General features: G+C 43.9%; 1 protein-coding gene and 1 non-coding gene across 14 annotated transcripts in view; both read left to right on the forward strand.

The window, feature by feature from the left end:
* The window catches only part of MCF2L2 (MCF.2 cell line derived transforming sequence-like 2), a 261,068-nt gene that overhangs the window by 28,281 nt on the left and 208,356 nt on the right, over positions 1 to 24,431 (forward strand). For all 13 annotated transcript variants that reach the window (XR_010746835.1, XM_066347779.1, XM_066347777.1 and 10 more), the window contains exons 2-3: positions 3,141 to 3,224; positions 11,289 to 11,403. Coding sequence is in view for 12 of the 13 variants with exons in the window: in XM_066347779.1 (XP_066203876.1) it covers positions 3,141 to 3,224; positions 11,289 to 11,403 (199 nt within the window). In the remaining variant the exon portion in view is untranslated. The remainder of the gene's footprint in view (positions 1 to 3,140; positions 3,225 to 11,288; positions 11,404 to 24,431) is intronic.
* On the forward strand, positions 726 to 801 carry TRNAS-GCU (transfer RNA serine (anticodon GCU)). Its single transcript has one exon. It is a non-coding gene; the product is annotated as a tRNA-Ser (tRNA).

Raw genomic sequence — 24,431 nt, forward strand, 5'->3', positions numbered from 1 at the left:
CAGACCCCTCTGCAGAACAAAGCATGGCCCAGTGGCCGCACCAGCATTTGGGGACTCCCCACTGTAACAATGGGAGGTGCTGTCACAACGGGAGGGCTCACCCTTGTGTGGGTGGCATCTGGGTGACCCAGGCAGACTCAATCTCCTCTTATTTTCACCACCAGATCCTTTGCGAGCTCCTCTTCCTGCCTCTGCTGCTCGGGGTCAGGGATCCCTGCTTGGGATTGGTAACCTCTGCTCCTGGTGGGGAGGGGTCCTGCTGACGCAGCCGCCATCGCTGGGCACAGGGCCAGCCTGTTCCGCGTCTCTGCCCTTCTTACCCCTCTCTACATGGCTGCTTCTGCAAACCCTTGGTTATACTATCTCAGTTCAGTTATCCTTCGGTTGGTTATTCAGGTTGGTTGCACTATAATTTAGCTGTAAATTGGTTTGGGGCCAAGAGCAGGTGGTTATATCTTCTACCTACTCTTGCAGCCATCTTGAAATTTCTTGACTATATTTTAATAAAAATAAAAATAAAATAAAAAACAAGATGGAGTAAAGAATGGTTGGCTTACTAAGTTCTGTTGTCCCTTTCACATCTTATTGCTAATTTAAAATGTTTAATTAAAAGCACACCTCAAATATTGAGGTATAATAATAATAAATTGCCTCTGTGATCTTGGTTTTTCTTTAGGGTCTGTCTCTTAAATATGTTCTCTCATGTATTAAAAATAGTAATCCAGGCCCTGGCCAGTTGGCTCAGCGGTAGAGCGTCGGCCTGCTGTGCGGGAGTCCCGGGTTCGATTCCCGGCCAGGGCACACAGGAGAAGCGCCCATCTACTTCTCCACCCCTCCCCCTCTCCTTCCTCTCTGTCTCTCTTCCCCTCCCGCAGCCAAGGCTCCATTGGAGCAAAGATGGCCCGGGCACTGAGGATGGCTCTGTGGCTTCTGCCTCAGGCGCTAGAGTGGCTCTGGATGCGACAGAGCGATGCCCCGGAGGGGCAGAGCATTGCCCCCTGGTGGGCATGCCGGGTGGATCCCGGTTGGGCACATGCGGGAGTCTGACTGCCTCCCCGTTTCCAGCTTTGGAAAAATGGGGGGAAAAAATAGTAATCCAGCTCTGTGTTTGAGCATGCCACTTTCCTAGACCACTGGGAGATTGTTTTCTGAAAAACTCTTTAGCTACATAACCCCTGTTTGTGTTTAAGCTCTGTATGTTGTTGTAATACTTTAACTGTATTTGAAACACGTGAAAGAATTATATAATGAACCCCCATGGACCCATCAGCTAGCTTCAACAAGTATCCACATTTTTTCAGTCTGGTTTCTTCTTTCCTCCTCCCTGCACACTTTTGGTAGAGAGGAGTGCTGGAGTATTTTAAGCGGGTCTCAGACGTCATATAATCTTACTGTTAAATACTTTGTGTGTCTAACAGAGAAGGTTCTCCCTTTCTGTAAAATATAACAATGCCATAGAATTAATAGTACTGCAGGACTTCCTTGAATTTCGAGTGGAAAGAGTACTGGGATGAAGGCACTCTGGCCTGAGTTTACCCCCTTTCCTCCAGAAAAAAATGGTAGAAATCATTGAGGAAGGGTCTCGGGATTTAAGCGGGCACTTGCCAAAACCCTAATCTGACTTTCAGAAAGCAAATCCAGGAAAGGCCTGTACAGAGCAATGGATATATATAACCAGCATTTACTAAGTACCTCCTGAATACATCTCCACGTGCTTCCATCCTTGGACTTTCACACCAAAGCTGAGAAGGAGAAATTGAGAATCTAAGAGGAGCTTCCCGTACATAACCTCTGACTGGTCAACATTAGAATATCATAACATTACCCTGACTTCATGCTGAATTAACAGGAGATTCCTATTTAATATTAGTGTACAAGCTATTTGGTACATGCCTTAATCCAACCAGATGTTTAACTGTTGTAGAAATAATAACCAATTTATTATTTGAGATTCCCTGGGAAATACAATAGATAACCCTTGGAGTAGTGAGTATTTTTTATGCTCACTGACCCCTGGGAGTGAGTTTTTTTTTCAAAAAATAAAATTAGTTCCAGTTACAGTTTTATTAACTTAAAATCATGTTTGTTTGATAACCAATTTATACATTTGTCTTTTTTTTTTAAGTTTTTTTTTAATTTATTCATTCTTTTTTAGAGAGGAGAGAGAGAGAGGGAGAGAGAGAGATAGAGAGAGAAGGGGAGAGGAGCTGGAAGCATCAACTCCCATATGTGCCTTGACCAGGCAAGCCCAGGGTTTCGAACCGGCGACCTCAGCATTTCCAGGTCGATGCTTTATCCACTGCGCCACCACAGGTCAGGCCTACATTTGTCTTTTTTTAATGTTGCCTTACACATTTTTTAAATAAAATTTTTTGTTACCATCATACTCTGGATGGTCAGGAGGCACGAGGACGGATGGACATGAACGTTCACACTACACAAAGGGTTAAACAAAGATAATAATATCTCAGGCAGACAAAGCATGAAAATGGCTTTCTCTTCCCATCCCAGAAATAGGGATTCCACTTACCTTCCTGTCCTTCTAATCCCCTTTATCCAATAAGGAGCATCTTTAAATAGCAAAATAAATAAGTGCCTCGTTCAACATGCTTGGCAGTGGGAAGAGGCTACTTAAGTATTTCAGAAAGAAAAAGAAATGGAGGCAAAAAGGAAGTAAGTAATGGAGGGAAGGAAACAAAACTCAAAGAACCTTCATAAATCTAGACTGATTTTATAGCCCAGCTTGAGATGAACTCTGGTAACTTAAATTGTGTTTAAAATTTCCTTCTGCAAGGAGCGAGCAGACACTTAAAGACGTCCCTTGGTAATAAGACTGTCCTCGTTGGTTTACTGTGAAGCTACTAGAGCTTAAACTTTAGGGTCCAACTTCTTGCACTGGTCCCGCCCAAAACTTTGGGAGAAGCTCTAGGAATGTGTTCCTGTCTCAAGTGTATGTGCTTCAAACCACTCAAAACCCAGATCCATGCATGCATCTCAGGAACCAGTTTCTCAAGAGAATAATGTATCCATAACCACAGCTTGGTAAGTCCCACATTTCCCTAAGTATAGAGCTTCCCTTCCTTTTAATTTCTCCTTGTAATATGCAAGGTTTTAACATGATTTGCATTTCATTTGTACAGATGAAATTATGCAACAGGAAATCAGGCCCTTGTTGGCAGTGGATATAATTGAACAACTTCACAGACAATTTGCCATACTTTCAGGTAAGGGGCTAATTCATTTGTATTTCTAGATTTTGTTGGGAGTTGTGCTCAGAGGCCCCAGCCTCTGGAATATTGATGAATGTTATTCTTGAGTCTCAGTCATCCATTAAGCCTCACCCAGACTAGAAGGAACTGAGGACCATCAAGCTGGAGGAGGGTGAAGTCTCATAGCTGTCATTCTATTTGCTATTGGGTGCACTTTGGTGGGTTTCTCAAGGGAGTACATTTCTTTTTTTTTTTTTTTTTTTTTTTTTTTTTTGTAATTTTCTGAAGTTGGAAACGGCAGGCAGTCTGACAGACTCCTGTATGCGCCCAACCGGGATCCACCTGGCATGCCCACCAGGGGGCAATGCTCTGCCCATCTGGGGTGTTGCTCTGTTGCAACCAGAGGTATTCTAGCGCCTGAGGCAGAGGCCATGGAGCCATCCCCAGCGCCCGGGCCATCCCTGCTCCAATGGAGCCTCGGCTGCGGGAGGGGAAGAGAGAGACAGAGAGGAAGGAGAGGGGGAGGGGTGGAGAAGCAGATGGGCGCTTCTCCTGTGTGCCCTGGCCAGGAATTGAACCGGGACTCCTGCACGCCAGGCCAACGCTCTACCACTGAGCCATCTGGCCAGGGCGGGAGTACATTTCTTTTTTTTTTTTTTTTTTTTTAGAGACAAAGAGAGAGTCAGAGAGAGGGATAGATAGGGACAGACAGACAGGAACGGAGAGATGAGAAGCATCAATCATTAGTTTTTCATTGCGACACCTTAGTTGTTCATTGATTGCTTTCTCATATGTGCCTTGACCACGGGCCTTCAGCAGACCGAGTAACCCCTTGCTCGAGCCAGCGACCTTGGGTCCAAGCTGGTGAGCTTTTACTCAAACCAGATGAGCCCGCGCTCAAGCTGCGACCTCAGGGTCTCGAACCTGGGTCCTCGGCATCCTAGTCCGACACTCTATCCACTGTGCCACCGCCTGGTCAGGCGGGAGTACATTTGTAAAAGAGCAGAGCTGAAGAGATTTTGAGTAAGAAAAAGAAATAACTACCGAGATCAGCTGCCACTGTGATGTTCTTCTAAGATCCAACCTTGAGAGAGTCTTGGTTAAGGGTTCATGAACATTACTGAGGTTGTTTGTTCTTTGGGAGATTTGTCAATTATCCACAGCTGTTAAGAACCTTATTTTAATATATTTTTAAATTAAGCATTTGATTAGGAATAGAGAGAGGCTAATATTGATAAAAGGCTAGAAATTTTCTGAACCTAGGCACAGTCCTGAAAAGTGGTTATTACTAGAATACTAGTCACTTAGTGAAGAGTGATATGACTTTAATTACTGAAACTGGTAGTACATACCAAATCCTAAATTATAGTTAGAGCAAACTTGGAAGCATAGGATAGTGAGATTAGGTGTTAGCCCATACCACAGAAATACAAAGCGACAGGTCACTCTCCTTGTCTTTTATATCTCTTCTGGAAAAAGCAAGATGAAAGATATCTTAGTTACATTGCAGAGGCAATATGTAGTTAGTATGGATTTTGCTCTATAACATGGGAGGTAGAAAAAGTCACATTTCTTTTCTTCCTCTAAATCATATTTAATCTGCTCTAAATTAATTATTCTACTGAGTTAAGAGAAACTTAATTTTTGTTATTCGGATACCTCTCTCATCCCAGGGTTGGATTAAGGTGGGGACATTTTATGCAATTTAGAACTTCTGAGGAATTCTCCGGTCTTTTCTCCACAGTAGTCAGTGCTCATATACTCACTGAAAACTCTGTTACGTACAGAGTCCTCATTTCTCTTCTCTCTGCCTACAATGCCAGTGTTTAGAACAGAGAATGAAACATAGTAGGTGCTCAGTTCAGAGTTATCCGAGTCCTCCTGGGCTGTCCTTTGAGGGCAGCAAACTCCCTGTTCCTGACATCCACCTCCAGGCACCACAGTCTGGGCCCAGGAGGAAGTGCCCGCTGTCCTCCTGAAGGAGCAGGCTCAGAGCTTTCCACAGTGACCTAGGATGGTGTAGAACAAAATGCAGGAGGGGAACTGTCCCTGGGTTCCTGAGCTGCTGCTGTGAGCATGCGCCACAGCGAGCCACACGGCCAGTGCAGTGCATGACGGGGTGAGGCGGGGTGAACTCCTACAGCTTTACACCCAAGTTTGAGAGCCTCGGGATTGAGTATAGAATTACACAGGGAGTATATAGTGAATATATAATCAGTTTATAGTTACAGTGCTCATCAGGGAAGGAATCCAGCAACTAATTATACATTTATACATTTAGTGATCCAAAGTGACCTTTTTTGAGTATTATTGAGGTATTTCTTTTTTTTTTGACAGAGACAGAGTGAGTCAGAGAGAGGGACAGACAGACAGTAAGGGAGAGAGAGATGAGAAGCATTAATTCTTTATTGTGGCACCTTAGTTGTTCATTGATTGCTTTCTCATATGTGCCTTGATGGGAGGTGGGGGCTACAGCAGAGCAAGTGGCCAGGTCACTCAAGCCAGCAACCTTGGGCTTCAAGCCAGCGACCTTTGGCCTCAAGCCAGCGACCATCGGGTCATTCCCACGTTCAAGTCAATGACCCCGCACTCAAGCTGGTGAGCTCGTGCTCAAGCCGGCGACCTTGAGGTTTCAAACCTGGGTCCTCTGTGTCCCAGTCTGATGCTCTATCCACTGCACCACTGCCTGGTCAGGCTCTTTCCTTATTTCTTAGAGGCAGAATAGGAGAAACAGAAACAGGTAACAGATAACCCTAAATAAGGACTTAGATTCTGCTACTGACTAGCTGCCTCACCTTGGGCAATTTACTTCTGTACGTCTCTGTTTCCTCTTTTGAATAATGAATGGAATCATTAAAATTTTGAGGATTAAATGACATAATGTATGAAAAATGCTTACTATTACAACTTCCAAATAAATGTTTTGCCTTATTTCATGATATATTTTAATCCCATAAGATTGTTTATTTTAGGCTTATTTTGCAAAAAATAGTTCTCAGTGTGATACAGTTCTGTAATTAACCCTTTGAGCAGTACAAATGTTCATGCACATCCTCGTGCCTCCTGACCATCCAGAGTGCAATCGATTTATTTTAAAAATGTGTAAGGAACATTAAAAAAAAGACAAATGTATGTTCTTGTTTCCATAAGTTGATTATCAAACAAACATGATTTTAAATTAATAAAACTGTAACTGGAACTAGTTTCATTTTTTGAAAAACCCTCACTCCTAGGGGTCAGCGAGCATGAAAAAAACTCACTACTCAAAGGGTTACCTGGAGCCATGCTCACAGTGACTGGGTATGTAACGCCACAGTTCAGTCAGGAAAAGAGTTCACTGCCACTCTTTCCTGTAGAACACAGAACTGTGAGAGCTCACATGGACCAAGAGGATACCCCGGTTTAGGAAAGGCACTTTGACCATGGCAAAGAAAGTCATTTCTGAGCTTCTTTTGTCATCTTATTGCCTCAAGTTTGCCCTTCTTATGAGAAAGGAGCATGGATTAGTGGTGGCAGCATTTGCAACACTGCAAGTCTGGAAGAGCGGCGCAGCCATGAGGGTCTGGGTCAGTGCTTTTTTGCAGTGGGCAGGCCTGCTGTTGTCTTTACCCGGCCGAGGCAGCAGGTGTCAGCAATTAGGCTGTTGTGGGTGCTCCTGCGTAGTTGTGGTTATAAAACAGAAATTTCTGAGACTGGGTCTCTCTCCATTGCTGTGGCAGCCCAGCTGTGGCCTCTGTGCAGAGTCACAGCAGTTTGCCTTTTCCTGTTTTGGGCAAGGAGGATGAAGGTGTTCCAGCTGCAGGTTTTTCTACAGATTCCCCTGAGCTCTGGAGTGAGCAGAGGCCTCATCAGCCAGAAACCCTGCAAGGACAGGATGGAGCCTTTTTCTCACTGCGGTGCCAGTTGCTTGGCCTGCTGGGCTCTGTGAGTGTGCCCCCATGCCTGGCACAGGAGCAGGGGCTCATTGCATGACGCCTGACCCGGATTTGTGGCCAGACGGTTTGAAGCTTCTGGATGGTGAAAGCACCAGCAGGAACTGAACAGTGACCAGGGCTGGGACCTTTGGTGTCTTTGACCTTGGAAGACAACCTAATGTTCCCAGTGATTTGGGATCTTTCTAAATTCAGGGCTTAGCTAGGAAACGAGAGAGTATAAGCAGGTTGTGTGGTGGAAACACTGTAGGGTTGGTATTCAGATAATCCTGGGTTCACATATGAACACAACTCTGAACCTCAGATTTCTCATCTGTAAAGTACGTTTTAAGCAAAGTGCCTAGAATGGCGGCATCTGGCTATAAGAGAATTTAGCAGGTAGGACTTGTTTGTTACTTTCTTAAACAAAGCATTGGTAGGAGTAGAGTTTCAAGGGGCAAATGGAAATTCTTACCAAGGAAGAGAGCAGAGTCAAAACTCATATCTAAATCAAAGATGGAGCTAGTAACTCGGCACGTGGGCAATGAGAACCAGTGCAAGAACGTCAGTGTTATTTAATAGAAGTATAATGTGATCCACATATGTATTTGTAAATGTTGTAGTAACCATATTAAAAAAGGGACACATGAAATTAATTTTAATAATATATTTTATTTGATCCAATATGTCTAAAATATTATTTGATAAGTCATCAATATTCAAATTATTGAGATACTTTACGGTTTTTTGTTCCAGGTTTGGGAAGTCTAGTTTGCATTTTACATGTACAGCATATCTCATTTTGGACTGGTCACATTTCAAATGCTCAACAGCAACATGTGTCTCGTGGTATTGTGTTGGGCAGTGCAGGCTACAGAAATGGTTCTCAGTCGGGTCGGGCTAAATGCCTTCTTTTTATACCAAGTGATTTGTATTGCCCCTCACCATCCTGAAATAAAACTTATAGATATTATAACTTGTAACAAATAGACTTCAAAGTGTACAGTGGCTCAAACAAGCACAATAGAAATTTGTTCTTACTCTGGGAACAGTCCAGCATGTATGATTCTGATTGGCAGATGACTTTTCTTCATGTGCAGCTTCTCACATGAAGAACTTTATGGCTGTTGCCTCTGTTATCCACTTAATGGCTTTCTGATTATCTGCGCCCAGAAAACAGACAGAATGTGAGCACTCTGCTTCCTAGAAGCCTCAGCGCAGCCACAGCACACACCATGTTCTGTTGCCTGAACCGGTCTCAGTTATACAGCTGCACTGACAGCAGGAGAAGCTGGGAGATGCATTGAACTGTGTGTCCACAGAGGGTGTACAGCTACCCTCCTACTTATTCATATACTTAAAAAAATAAAATGTAAAAGAGAACTGCCATATCAAGGAAAAAATGAAAGGGAGCATTGTAAAATAATACATATTTCAATGTGTATTTCTAGCTACACTAGAAAAAAAGAATGAAATGGTGCTTGCAGTAGCTACCTCACTTCCTCTCCCATGGTTGATCTTCACCATCTTTCTATAGGATTTCCCAGCACTCCAAATTCTCCTCTGTATGATGAAGTCTTCATGCCATTTAACGAACAGGTAAAAATGGTGCGAGGAGGAATGAAGATTATTTTATTTAGGTAACCATTTTACTCAGTTGGTTTTATCTTTGGCACAGTCTTCCTTTTGCGCTTCCACGTTTCTTCACAAGGTGGCACTGAATGCCTTGTGGGTTGTCAACTGCTGCAAGAAGGCTCAGCTTTGTTTCTTTAGCATTTCTGCCGCTAAAGACCAACCGCAGTGTCCTCAGTTAACCTGGAGAGGAGGAGGGCGAGGAAGGAGGAGGGCCTCTCTGCCCTCCGGTGTTCAGTGTTGGTATTAACCAGGATACAAGGAAACTCCAACTACCTTTCTGTGGTGTGTGAATAGCCTCACTTTATAATTAACTATAAAAGGCGAAATTAGTAAATGGTGTAATCATATCCTAATGAATCGTTTAGGGTGTTTTAGATCCCTGAAATCTTTTAGCCATTCTCTTGGCAAATATTAGTTATACAATTAATACAGTGTTATAATGCCTCTAAGTTTAGCCTTACCAGAGATGCAAATTCTCTTAGTTTAGGTTTCTCTGGAACTTCCTATGATTGTGAAACTACAAAAAGGAAGAATGTTAGATGAAAGCTGGTAATATTCAGTCAACATAAAGAGGTAGCTCAGTCTTCTTGTCAAAGTTTAGTATTTTTGTTTAAACTTCAAAATAAGCGTACTGGGTTAATAAGGAAGGACTTCTTGGAGAAGAACAACTGGTCTTCCAGACAATTTCATTCCTCAGTGATTTGTCTCTGAAAGCCTAAGACTCACATTAGCAATATCACAAGAGACTTGTGTAGAAATACCACACTGCTGACTTAGTCTTGACATGATACAAACGGTTTGTTCAAAAGCACGTTCTCTCCCTTGCAACAAGTTGACACAGCAAGTTGCAGTGATTTATGAGGCATGGACTCATGGCAGCAGGATGGGCTGGTGCAATGGTGGTGTCATCATATAGACTGCTCGTCTTCGCTTCTGAGTCTCTTTTCCTGTCATTTCTACATTGATACTGCACCACATTAACCACACGGTCCTCACTCACCACTAGCACACCGTGCACTTTTACCTCTTTCCTTAGCTACGTGAGATACGTGCGATCCTTGGTAGCAGTTGCCTTCACTGGGGCACCACCATTCCCCTGGCTGTAGCTCTGCTCTGTGGGCACCACCTGGAAGGTGCTCCCGGCACGTCAGCGCCGACCCCTTCGGTGAGGGCACAGGTTTTCCCGTTGTCGCAGTTCTCGGTGCCTAAGGGTCTCAGTCATTTTTACAGCCCTTCTTGGCCAAACGCAATACCAAAGAGTTAAAGCAACTGAATAAGTCTGTAAGTCCTAACAACTTCGTAGGTGTTTGAAAAAATAACTGTGCATAAAGGGGAAGAAAATAATACCAAGAACTTCATTCTTAGATAATTACCATGGTCTCAACCCATGGAATCAGACCAGACATCACCACCCTCCCTTCCTGGTCCACACTGGTGTTCATCACAGCAGCCACCCCCAAAGCCAGCTTCACAAAGACACAATGCCACTCAAAGGAATAGCACGACTTACTGCTGAAATTGTCAACTACCTGAAGCTAGTAGAATGCAGGGCATGTGACAGATGCTAGCTGTTGCTGTTTCCCTCAAAAATTTAAAATATTCATGGTGCTTCTGTGAGTTCACCGTGCTTCCTTAGGCACCTGCACACAGTGTAGGTACCATGGGCTAGAATTTAGCCATGTGGCTACTACATCCAGCTGCAAGCAGATTGGGAAATATCTATTTAATTTAACTTGGTGGCTTCTGCTTCAATAAATAAAATATTTAAATATTAATTTTACATTTTTATTCTCACAAGGATGTCTTATATCTGTTTATAATTTATCAAAGGGCCCCTTATTATGCCTCCCTGTAATAATAATAATCATAACAACGGTCATCATTTATTGAATACTTATATGTGGTAAGCAATCTGCTAAGGTGCTTTTCATACACATTTTTGCTTAACTCTCACAATACCTTTTGAGGTAGGTACAAGTATTATTCCTATGTATACTATTATTAATAGTATCATAATTATATATCATATATTATTCCTATATATTTATATGTGTGTGTGTATGGAAACTCCAGTTTAGGTTAAGTATCTTGCCTAAAGCCACACAGAAATTAATTGGCAAAGCAGGATTTGAATCAGGCTATCTGATTGTAGAACTAACTCTCTTAACCACCATTGTAGCTTTTGAATTTATTGACTACAAAAATGAAGAGGAATGTTATGTATTTGTGTTGACATTCTTTACTATCCTACCTATTCTAAAATAATTAAATCTGTATGATCTTTTACATTATAACTATCTTCAAAGGACTCAAAAATCAAATTCTCACAACACCACTGAGCAAGCATGAAGGAGAAGAGAGACTTGTTCAAAACAGTTCAGTGTCAACCTTCCCACATTCTACTCTGAAATAACATAGAAAAGGGAGAGGCCAAAGCTCATTTCCCGACTTGATATTAGTCAGAGTCCTCTACCTGCAGGGGCATGACATGACAATGTTGCACTAACATCTTAACCTCCCCTCTTCGTTGCAGGAGGCCGAGGGAACGACGGTGCCCCCATCATCACTTTTCCAGAGTGTGTGGGGTTCAAACGCATCCCACACGAGGACTTTCTGAATGTCATGACTTACCTGACTAGCATCCCCAGGTGAGCTGAACACAGCTTCTCAGTGACTGACTTTATTCCACATTCCCAAGTGGCAAGGCTGGACTGAGATGAGTCTTCTGAGCACAGTTCACACTGGCATGTAACTTGGCCGACTTTTCTTATCCATCAGTCACAGCAAGGGATGTGGAATGAGACTAGAAAACAACGATAAACCAGCATCGGTTCTCTTAAATAAGGAATTTAGGGGCAAATTTTAAAATTATCAGTGTTAAGAGGAGAAACTGAGGCACACAGCAAGGAAACCGAAAGGCCAAGAAAAGAAACTGTTACAGTTGCGATGACCGAGGTGATGTTTTGGGGCATCTGCTACCTCCGCCCTCTGCAGCCCAGATCTCCTCCCCCCCTTTTTTTTGGCAACAGCAGAAATTTATCATTTCACTGTTCTGGAAGCTGAAAGTTCAAAACCAAGGTGTTGGCAAGGCTGGTTCCTCTGAGGGCCCTGAGAGAAGGCTGTGTCCCAGGCTCTCGCCTGGGCTTGGATGGCTGCCACTATGTCTTTTCCTGTTGCCACACCTCTTTGTGTGCCCGTGTGTCCAGATTTCCCCCCCCCCTTTTTTTTTTTAGTTTTTTGGTTTGTTTTTTTACAGAGACAGAGTCAGAGAGAGGGATAGACAGGGACAGACAGACAGGAACAGAGAGAGATGAGAAGAGCATCAATCATTAGTTTTTTGTTGCACGTTGCAACACCTTAATTGTTCATTGATTGCTTTCTCATATGTGCCTTGACCAGGGGCCTTCAGCAGACTGAGTAACCCCTTGCTGGAGCCAGCGACCTTGGGCTTAAGCTGGTGAGCTTTTGCTCAAACCAGATGAGCCCACACTCAAGCTGGCGACCTTGGGGTCTTGAACCTGGGTCCTCCTCATCCCAGTCCTACGCTCTATCCACTGCGCCACCGTCCGGTCAGGCCAAATTTTCCCTTTTTATAAGGACACCAGTCTTTTTGGATTATGCCCCATCCTCATGACTTCATTTTAGCTTGATGACCACTGTAAAGACCCTATCTCCAAATAAGGTCACATTTTAGGTCCTGGGAAATAGGACCTCAACATATGAATTTTGAGGGAAACATAACTTAGTCCATGAAATAACATAGCAGGTCTCACATCTTTATGCCAGTTGAGTTAATAAATACCCAGGTCTCCAAGGGATGGAGTATGGGGCAGAGTTCACGTTGGTAACAATCATTTTAAAGACAGAGATAGAGCTGGGAGTGGAGTCCAAGCCCAGTTCTTAGATAGTGCTCTGCCTGTCCTCCTGCAGAGCAGGCTGGCCCCACCCTCCCGGGTTTGTACTGTTTGTGACATAATCTCTCACTTAACTGCGTGTGGTTTGGAATTTACACAACAGCTGTTCACATGTGTGCGTGTGCGTGTGTGTGTGTGTGTGTGTGTGTGTGTGTGTGCTGTTGTGCTTGCTTCCATCTGTGGCCTGTGGCTTAGAGGTAAGCACCTGCTCTGTGACTGGAAGGCCACCTGGAGTCTGGGCCCACCTCTGGAGACAAGAAGTTGTTTACTTTGCTTTAACCAAACTCACTCTAAAAGACTGTTGTTCTGTTTTGTTTTTTACCCTTCTTACAACTTGAGAAAAGGCTGTGGGTTTATTTTTAATGCACTTCTTCAAAGTTCAGTACTTAAATTCTATTTCACTATTTGTCTCTCTTCTCCCATCCCCACAATGGTGTGCATTAGGCAGACATGTGAGGAGAGGAAACCTTTCCCACCCTTCTAGGCCTGACTAACTCCTACACATTCATCAGTCCTCAGTCTGACGTCATTTCTTCAAGGAAACCTTCCCCAACCCTAATTCTGCTCTGACCCTTTATTTCCACAGAAACTAAAGCTTCCTCTTCCATTAGATTGTGAACTACTCAAGACAAGGGGCCAGTGCTTCCTTTTTTTCTAATCTGTAGCCCTCTCGCAGTGCCCAGCACGTAGTACGTTCTCAAGAAGTGGTGTTGGCAGGACTTTTAGTTCTGATATGACTCATCTCCATTTACAGGTATTATTATTATAGGGTGAGAAGAGGGACGCTGACGGAGAGAGGGGAAACCCCACACCCCACTCTTGTATTGACCACCTGGGTTGTAGGGAGCTGAACTTGGTCTCCCTCTTCCGCTCAGTTGTGTCTAAAACAATCACCTGTCAGTTTAGCACCTTCTTCTTCTGTGGGGAGCAGCGAGGAAGACAGTGAGCAGGGAGGTGGGGACATGCGCCCCCACTGTATTTGTTTTAATATCACTGTTTAATGGTACCATCATAATGGTGCAGTCATATGCTAAATGAAATGGGTGACTTTTGTCTTATACTTGCAGCCTTTTCTGAGTCACACTGAGGGCCATACATGAATGCCAGAAGCAGTGAGGTAGAAGCCCTTATCTCACAGATGTACAAGATAAGAGAACAAGGGCCTGATTTTTTTGTCTTATGTTCCTTGTCTAATTGCTGGTGAACTTGGGAGTGTTTTCCTTTCCTCGAGTGCTGTTTGTCCCTTGAGAAAAAGTACCTGCTTGACCAGTTATTACCCTTCCTCCTTCCTAGCCTTTGCTCAAAGCCTCTTGTGGCCTCACCCTTTGGTTTCAACATAAAACTGAGACAACCCGTAAGAAAGCCTGAAAGGGGGATTTGAACTTATTGCCCAGTTTCCATTTGAGGTTCCTGTTTATCAAAATCTGCATCATCTTTTAAATGTTATAGTGGTTACCAGGCGCCAAAGCTCCTCCCGGTTTGCAGAATGTTCATGAGCAGTTAGCAGAGGGCTCACAACATAGAAGCAGGAAGAACTGATGCAGTCGAAGAGGAGAATGAAGGATCCTCAGGACAGGGGACTGTTATTCACTTTGATCGATGCGTTCTCTTCTCCACCTTATTCATTTCTGCCTTTCCTTGTAATATCTTTTTTCTTGTGCTTTCTTTAGATTTGCTTAATTTTTTGTCAGTTTTTGAGCTGAAAATTTTCACTTTACTGATATAAATATTTAAGGTTATGATCCTTTGAGCCCTGTTTTAAATATATTCCATAAATTCTGATACGTAGTATTTTTATTATCAATGTATTTTAGAAATTCTGTAATTTTATTTTATATTCTCCCTTTACTGAAGAGTTGTTTAATAGAAGGGTTTCATTTTTTATTTTTTTCAGGTGATTTCTTTGCAGCCTTGTAGCAGGATAAATTTTTGTGGAGGTTTTATGTGTGCTTGAGAAGAAAAAGGGTCCTCTATTATCAGGATGTAAATTTCAACACATACCTATTAGATCTTCCTTCTTACTGTGTTGTTTAGGTCTTGTATAACCTCATGGATGTGTGGTCTTTTTGCTGTCTTATACTGAAAGTGATATATTAAAATCTCATATAACGTTGTTGGGCAGATAAAATATATTATGCTCACTTTGTTAAAGATGGCACTGCCCACACAGAAGCCGTCGCCCAGGTGATATTAATGTGTGTTGGGGGCGGGCTGTGGGCAGGCAGGATCCTTGTAGCCTGGGGCTTGGTTTTGGGATTAAGCCTTTCCTACCCTTTTTGATGTGGGGTGGTACAATCCCATCATGCCTCAGAGAAGTAACTCTGAATTAGAGACTTCCCTATTTTGTATATTGGATTAAAGGTTTTGATTTCTACACTACAAAATGGGGACAGAACAAGAAATTGCGCTCTCGGTTCCTGAGATTATCATTAGAGGAGAGAGCAGAGAGGAGAGCAGAAAGAGGCCATGTGGCCAGGAGAAGCAGCCAAGATGGCGGTGTGTTGAGTGAGAAGCCAGTTTGTGCAGAGTTTGTGCAGGGAGAAGGAAGGAGATGGGGAACTGAGGTTGTAAAGTGTAAAGCCAGTAGGCAGGGCCAGGGCCACCATCAGAGCAGCCCAGCCCATGCAGGTTCGCATTGGATTCGGACAGTCGGTAAAGAAACAATGGAGCCACAAACTGGTGGGCCATAGTCTTTAATCCTAGCTTGCACCCGGTGGGCAAGTAAAAACACACACTGGGCTCCAAAACCCAATCACATTCAGTGCTCACAAAGCCACTGACTTATCCAAGTTTCCTAGAATCAAAGGTTTCTAGCTCACCAGCCTTATTCTCCTCAGTTCCCCATCTCCTTCCTTCTCCCTGATACAAACGCTACACAAACTGGCATCTCACTCCGCACTCCGCCATCTTGGCTGCTTTTCCTGGCCTCCTCCACGTGGCCTCCTTCCGCTCTCTGCTCTGCTCTCTCCTCTAATGATAACCTCAGGAACCAAGAGCCCAAACTCTCATCCTGCCCCCATTTTATAGTGTAGATTCAAAACCTTTAATCCAATATACAAAATAGGGAAGTCTCTAATACAAAGTCACTTCTCCGAGGCATGATTGGATTGTACCACCCCACATCAAAAAAGGGTGGGAAAGGCTTAATCCCAAAACCAAGCCCCAGGCTACAAGGATTCTCAACACACATTACTATCACCTGGGTGACGGCCTCACGTGAGCAGTGACATTTTTAACAAAGTGAGCATAATACATTTTATCTGCCCAACATAAAGCCAGTAGCCAGGGCCACCATCACAGCAGCCTGGCCCATGCAGGTTCGCATTGGATTTGGACAGTTGGTAAAGAAACAACAGAGCCAAAAACTGGCGGGCCCGATCATCTTTAATCCTAGCTTGCACCCGGCGGGCAAGCAAAAAACACACACTGGGCTCCAAAACCCACTGTAAGGCCAGGAACCGCCATCGTGGCCATTCACATGCTGGTTCCCATTGGATTCCGGCAGACGATAAAGAAACGGCGGAGTCGGAGGATGGTGGGCCATCCTATTTATTGGTGTCTCACCAAGACAGGCAAACCACAAAACAAGACAAGGGAAAAGCAGAAAACCAGCTTTTCCCATGAAGGGCAAGGGATCAGGGAAGCCCCTGCAATTGTGATAGCAGGAACTGTGTGAGCCAGCTCCTGGTCTGTCCCACTTTATAGTGTAGAAACCCCAAAACCCCTAATCCAATATACAAACAAGGAAGTCTCTGATACAAAGTCACTCATCCAAGGCATAATTGGATTCCTCATGAGAGTGCACCACCCAGATCATACAATCAGTCAAGGGTGTGGGGAAAAGCCCAGTCTCAAAACCAAACCCTAGGCTACAACGACTGTAAGGCCAGGAGCCATGGCTGTCACTATCAAAGCAGCCGCCTGGCCCATGCAGGTTCCCATTGGATTCGGGCAGATGGCAGAGAAACAGCGGAGTCGGAGGATGGTGGGCCATCTGTTGGGCAGATAAAATGTATTATGCTCACTTTGTTAAAGAGGCCATCGCCCAGGTGATATTAATGTGTGTTGGAGATCGTTGTAACCTGGGGCTTGGTTTTGGGATTAAGCCTTTCCCACCCTTTTTGCTGTAGGGCGGTACAATCCAATCATGCCTCAGAGAAGTGACTTTGTATTAGAGACTACCCTATTTTGTATATTGGATTAAAGGTTGTGAAGCTACACTATAAAATGGGGGCAGAACGGGACTTGACGCTTGGTTCCTGAGATTAGCATGAGAGAGCAGAGAGAGTAGAGCCAGCAGCAGGAGGAGGCCACGTGGAGGAGGCCAGGAAAAGCAGCCAAGATGGCGGAGTGCTGAGTGAGATGCCAGTTTGTGCAGTTTGATGCTGGAGAAGGAAGGAGATGGGGAACTGAGGAGAATAAGTCTGGTGAGCTAGAAACCTTTGATTCTAGGAAACTCGGATAAATCAGTAGCTTTGTGAGCACTGAATGTGATTGGGTTTTGGAGCCCAGTGTGTATTTTTACTTGCCCGCCGGGTGCAAACTAGGATTAAAGACTATGGCCCACCAGTTTTTGGCTCCGCTGTTTCTTTACCGACTGTCCGAATCCAATGCGAACCTGCATGGGCCAGAAGGCTGCTGTGATAGTAGCCCTGGCCATGGCTTCTGGCTCTACACCATCCTATTTATTGGTGTCTCACCAAGACAGGCAAACCACGAAAGAAGACAAGGGAAAAGCAGAAAACCAGCTTTTCCCATGAAGGGCAAGGGATCAGGGAAGTCCCTGCAATCGTGATAGCAGGAACTGACTGAGTAAGCTCCTGGTCTGTCCCACTTTATAGTGTAGAAAACCAAAATCCCTTAATTCAATATACAAACAAGGAAGTCTCTGATACAAAGTCACTTATCCAAGGCATAATTGGATTCCTCATGAGAGTGCACCACCCAGATCATACAATCAGTCAAGGGTGTGGGGAAAAGCTTAGTCCTAAAACCAAACCTTAGGCTACAACGACCTGGCCTGCTTATAGCCTGTCCCCCACACCCAATATAAGTCACAAGCGAGCAAACATATATATCATATTTACAAACTTATTTGACCAACAATGACCCTGCCTGCCCTCAGTCCGTCCCCCATACCCAACACAAACCACAAGCGAGCAAACACATATATCATATTTACAAACTCATTTGACCAACACCCACTCACATTCAGAGCTCACAAAGCTACTGACTTATCCGAGTTTCCTAGAATCAAAGGTTTCTAGCTCACCAGACTTATTCACCTGTGTTCCCCATCTCCTTCCTTCTCCCTGCACAAACTCTACACAAAACTCTCTTCTCACTCAGCACTCCACCATCTTGGCTGCTTCTTCTCCTGGCCTCCTCCACGTGGCCTTTCTCTGCTCTCTGCTCTGATCTCTCATGCTAATCTCAGGAACCAAGAGCGAGCTCCCGTTCTGCCCCCATTTTATAGTGTAGAAATCAAAACCTTTAATCCAATATACAAAATAGGGAAGTCTCTAATACAAAGTCACTTTCTGAGGCATGATAGGATTGTACCACCCCACATCAAAAAGGGTAGGAAAGGCTTAATCCCAAAACCAAGCCCCAGGCTACAAGGATTCTGCCTGCCCACAGCCCGCCCCCAACACACATTAATATCACCTGGGCAACGGCCTCCACGTGGGCAGCGTCATCTTTAACAAAGTGAGCATAATACATTTTATCTGCCCAACAGAGGTGAATAAGTCTGGTGAGCTAGAAACCTTTGATTCTAGGAAACTCAGATAAGTCAGTAGTTTGTGAGCACTGAATGTGACTGGGTTTTGGAGCCCAGTGTGTGTTTTTACTTGCCCACCGACTGCAAGCTAGGATTAAAGAAGATGGCTCACCAGTTTTTGGCTCCGTTGTTTCTTTACCGACTGTTCGAATCCAATGTGAACCTGCATGAGCCAGGCTGCTGTGATGGTGGCCCCGGCCACTGGCTTTACAAACGTATATTTCTGTCTCCTTGTATCTCCTTTAGTTTCTGCCTTTAAAAGTTGGTTATTGTGTTATTTGGTGCATATCACATATGTGAATTGGGGTTTTTAGCATTAAAAACTGTTCCTTGTTGCCTGACCAGGTGGTGACACAGTGGACAGAGCATCAGACTGGGATGCGGAGGACCCAGGTTTGAGACCTTGAGGTCGCCAGCTTGAGCGCAGGTCCATCTGGTTTGAGCAAAGCTCACCAGCTTGGACCCAAGGCCACTGGCTTGAGCAAGGGATCACTCAGTCTGCTGTAGCCTTCTAGTCAAGGCACATGAGAAAAGCAATCAATGAATAACTAAAGTGCCACAACGAAAAATTGATGCTTCTTATCGCTCTCCATTCCTGTCTGTCTGTCCCTATCTATCCCTCTCTCTGACTCTCTCTGTCTCTGTCAAAAACAAAACAAAACAAAAAAACTGTTCCTTGTTGTGTTTAATGCTTATGACGTGAATTCTACTGTGTGTGATATCAAAACTGAGCCCCATTGCTATTGTTTCCATTTGCTATACTTTTGCCAATTTCTTTATTTTTAGTTTTTTTCAATCGCTTTGTTCTAGATTTTTCTTTTGTATATGGTTATATAGTTGTTTCTTACTTTGCGAGTCAAACTGAAAATCTTTTTCTTATATTAGATTAATTAAGCCCATGCATATTTATTAATTTGATTGATATATTTTGGTTACAATTTTATTATCTTTTTTGTAACAACTAGATGTATTATAATTACTGTATTTCTCTACATGATAGGTTTTCTTTGTTTTTTTATTTTTGATTTCTTGGTATTTAGGAAGATTTGTGATTTTGTCCTTGTATTTCTACCTTTTTAGTGCCATTAGTCCCTGTTTTTAAATTTAGTCTTTTACAATCTGCTTTGTCAGTTTTCAGCTCTGTCCTTTAATTCTCATCTATTGCCTCTACAACAATTAATCACCTTGTTATTTTTCTCTTCTCCACTCTTTTCTTTTTCCATCTTTTAACTTGCATTTATTTTTATATACTATATTAGTCTTCCATCATATTTAGTATTGGACCTATCACTAAATATATTAAATCAATCTCTTTGCCGAGTTTCTCTGAGTTATCTGTTGATTGAGTCTTTACTAGATTCTTCAACAAGGCTTTGTAAATATAGAACGTCTTGAGTTTTTACATGTTTATGATTGTTTTAATATTGTTTCAATACTTGAAAGCCAGCTTGTCAGGGTTTAAAATTCTTGGTTCACTCTTCTTGGTATGAATTATTATAAAATGCTGTTCAGTTCTTGCCGTAATTTGTATGTGTCTGTTTCTCTTGTCCTAGTAAATAATTTTATCTTTTTGCCTGGAGGTGCTTAGAATTTTTATTATAGTTTATTATTATTTTTTTCATTCAGTGAGAGGAGGGTAGGCAGAGACAGACTCCTGCATGTACCCTGACTGGGGTTCACCCAGCAAGCCCACTAGAGGACAATGCTCTGCCCATCTGGGGCATTGCTACATTGTTCAGCAACAGAGCTCTTCTTGGCACCTGAGGCAGAGGCCATGGAGACATCCTCAGTGCTCAGGGCCAACTCATTCCAGTCAAGCCATGGCTGGAGGAAGGTGGAAGAGAGAGAGAGAGAGAGCGCATGAGAGAAAGAGAAATGAGAGGGGAAGAGGGGGAGAAGCAGATGGGCGCTTCTCCTGTGTGCCCTGACTGGGAATTGAACCTGGGACTTCTACATGCCGGGCTGATGCTCTACCGCTGAGCCAACTAACCAGGGCCTCCTTACTTTATTCTTAAAACCTAACAGTTTTGGCCCTGGCCGGTTGGCTCAGCGGTGAGCATCGGCCTGGTGTGCGGGGGACCTGGGTTCGATTCCCGGCCAGGGCACACAGGAGAAGCGCCCAGTTGCTTCTCCACACCCCCTCCTTCTTCTCTGTCTCTCTCTTCCCCTCCCGCAGCCAAGGCTCCATTGGAGCAAAGATCGCCCGGGTGCTGGGGATGGCTCCTTGGCCTCTGCCCCAGGCGCTAGAGTGGCTCTGGTTGCGGCAGAGCGATGCCCCGGAGGGGCAGAGCATCGCCCCCTGGTGGGCAGAGCATTGCCCCTGGTGGGCGTGCCGGGTGAATCCCGGTCGGGCGCATGCGGGAGTCTGTCTGACTATCTCTCCCCATTTCCAGCTTCAGAAAAATACAAAAAACAAACAAACAAAAAAAAAACCTAACAGTTTGTAAAGCCAGGAGCCATGGCCAGGGCCACCATCAAAGCAGCCCGGCCCATGCAGGTTCTCATTGGATTCGGACAGTCAGTAAAGAAACAACGGAGCCACAAACTGGTGGGCCATAGTCTTTAATCCTAGCTTGCACCCGGCAGGCAAGTAAAAACATACACTGGGCTCCAAAACCAATCATTCAGTGCTTACAAAGCCACTGACTTATCCGAGTTTCCTAGAATCAAAGGTTTCTAGCTCACCAGCCTTATTCTCCTCAGTTCCCCATCTCCTTCCTTATCCCAGATACAAACTCTACACAAACTGGCATCTCACTCAGCACTCCGCCATCTTGGCTGCTTCTCCTGGCCTCCTCCATGTGGCCTTTCTCTGCTCTCTACTCTGCTCTCTCCTCTAATCATCCCAGGAACCAAGAGCGCCAGCTCCCATCCTACCCCCATTTTATATTGTAGCTTCACAACCTCTAATCCAATATACAAAATAGGGAAGTCTCTAATACAGTCACTTCTCTGAGGCATGATTGGATTGTACCGCCCCACATCAAAAATGGGTGGGAAAGGCTTAATCCCAAAACCAAGCTCCAGGCTACAAGGATTCTCAACACACATTAATATCACCTGGGCAACGGCCTCTTTAACAAAGTGAGCATAATACATTTTTTCTGTCCAACACAGTTTTACTAGGATGTGTCTCAAGGTTGATTGTTTCAGACCAATTTTTCCAGGTGCCTTGTATGCCCCTTTAGGTATATGTAGATTCAGGTCTATTTTCGAAAAGTATTCTTGGATTATATTTGCAAATATTGTTTCTGTTCGTTTGTTTTGTTCTTAGTCTTTGGGGACTTCAAGTATAAGTATGCTGGTTCTTTTTTGTCTGGCTTCAAATTCAACTTTCTTACCTTTTTTACTTGTTTCTTTTTTTTTCCATTTTAATTCACTTGTTTATTTTCTTTATGTTATTCATTGTTCCCTATTAAATTTTTATTCAATATGTTATTCCTGTGTATCTTGTAATTTAAACTGAGTTTCTCATAATGTTTTTTCTTTTGTATTTGACTTTAATTATAAAGTCTTATTTTATTTCTACTTTATGTGTTAAAAAATCCATTTCTGTTCTTGGTTTTTGAGCTTCTTATTTAAGGTCTTCTCCCCTACCTCTCCTCTCCATGCTTGTAATTGTTTGGAGAGCTATGTTATAGCATTTATTTTGCTTAATGATTAATTTTTGGAGGAATTTTATAAAATAGACTTTTTTTTTAAAGAACAGCTTTAAGTTCACAGCAAAATTGAGTGGTAAGTTCAGAAACTTCCCATCTCCACCCTACCTCTCTGAGGCAAAGCTCCCTCATACCAGAGTGGTACATTTGTTATAATTGATGAACTTACACTGACACACCATTGTCACCAAAGTCCATAGTTTATATTAGGGTTCACTCTTGGTGTTGTACATACTATAGGTTGGGACAAATGTATAATGCCATGTGCTCACCATTATAGTATCATACAGAATAGCCCTAAACATTCTCTGTGCTTCGCCTGTTCATCTCTACCATGCCACTAACCCACCCTCAACCCTTGGCAACCACTGACCCTTTTACTGCCTTCATAGTTTTGCTGTTCCCAGAATGTTATAGAGTTGGACTCATACAGTGTGTAGCTGTGGGTCAAATAAGTTTGTAAATATGATGTATATGTTTGCTCGCTTATAGTTTGCATTGTGTGTGGGAGACAGGCTGTAGGCAGGCAAGGCCCTTATAGCCTGGGGCTTGGTTTTAAGACTAAGCCTTTCCCACCCTTTTAATACTAAGATCTAGCTCAGGGGTCCCCAAACTTTTTACACAGGGGGCCAGTTCACTGTCCCTCAGACCGTTGGAGGGCCAGACTATAAAAAAACTATGAACAAATTCCTATGCACACTGCACATATCTTATTTTAAAGTAGAAAAACAAAATGGGAACAAATACAATATTTAAAATAAAGAACAAGTAAATTTAAATCAACAAACTGACCAGTATTTCAATGGGAACTATGCTCCTCTCACTGACCACCAATGAAAGAGGTGCCCCTTCCAGAAGTGCGGCGGGGGCCGGATAAATGGCCTCAGGGGGCCGCAGTTTGGGGACCTCTGATCTAGCTTTTCCCCACACCCTTGACTGCTGCATGATGTGGGGTGGTGCACTGTCATGAGGAATCCCATTATGCCTCAGATAAGTGATTTTGTATCAGAGACTTCCTTGTTTGTATATTGGATTAAAAGTTTTGATTTCTACACTATAAAATGGGGCAGAGGAGCCCATGCTGGAGCAGGGCAGAAAAAGGCCATTGTATTTCTTCCCCGCCGGGTGCAAGCTAGGATTAAAGCTAATGGCCCACCAGTTCTTGGCTGCATTGTTTCATTACCGTCTGTCTGAATCAGATGTGAACCTACATGGGCCAGGCGGCTGTAATGGTAGCCGTGGCTACTGGCCATACAGTAGCCTTTTAAGATTGACTTTTTTTTTTCGGTATTTTTCTGAAGTTGGAAACAGGGAGGCAGTCAGACAGACTCCCGCATGTACCCGACCGAGATCCACCCGGCATGCCCACCAGGGGGCGATGCTCTGCCCATCTGGGGCATTGCTCTGTTGCAACCAGAGCCATTCTAGCGCCTGAGGCAGAGGCCATGGAGCCATCCTTAGCGCCCGGGCCAACTTTGCTCCAATGGAGCCTTGGCTGCAGGAGGGGAAGAGAGAGACAGAGAGGAAGGAGAGAGGGAGGGGTGGAGAAGCAGATGGGCGCTTCTCCTGTGTGCCCTGGCTGGAAATTGAACTTGGGACTCCTGCATGCCAGGCCGACACTTGACTTCTTGTTTATACATGCAGACCCTGGAAAAAGTCCTGACCTAAAAAATCTATTCCATAAGCAGAGGGCAGGGAAAGACTGAAGGAAGAAAGCCAGCTGCCCTGGCCGGTTGGCTCAGTATCAGAGTGTCGGCCTGGCGTGCATGAGTCCCGGGTTCGATTCCCGGCAAGGGCACACAGGAGAAGCGCCCATCCGCTTCTCCACCCCTCCCCCTCTCCTTCCTCTCTGTCTCTCTCTTCCCCTCCCACAGCCCCGTTTCCAACCTCAATACAAAAAAATAAATAAATAAATAAATAAATAAATTCCAACGGCTTCTTTAAAGAAAAAAAAAAAGAAAGAAAGCCAGCTACTGCAGTCTGGCAATTAACAGAGTTTATTAAGGGAAACTTGCATACAAAGCACATAATTTATAGAACAGGGCAGGATAAATGAGATACTGGTATGTGACCCATCCTAGATAAGGGAAAATGCCTTACATGCTTATCTGTGGCAGGGCAACAGCCTCTTCTAGGAACCAGCACATGATGGGGGATAAGGGAGAGGTCAATCAGATAGTCTCTGAGGGGATGTAATCTCTTTTCTAAATTCATAGGAAGCAATCTCTGGTCTGGCTCAGATCTAGCATATGGGTCTGACAGCTGTCATATCATGGAACATTAGCTTTCCACACTTCCTTTCTCTTAGTAATGTGTGTTAA

Source organism: Saccopteryx leptura, chromosome 8 (assembly GCF_036850995.1).
Source record: "Saccopteryx leptura isolate mSacLep1 chromosome 8, mSacLep1_pri_phased_curated, whole genome shotgun sequence".
In the NCBI taxonomy this organism is placed as follows: Eukaryota; Metazoa; Chordata; class Mammalia; order Chiroptera; family Emballonuridae; genus Saccopteryx; species Saccopteryx leptura.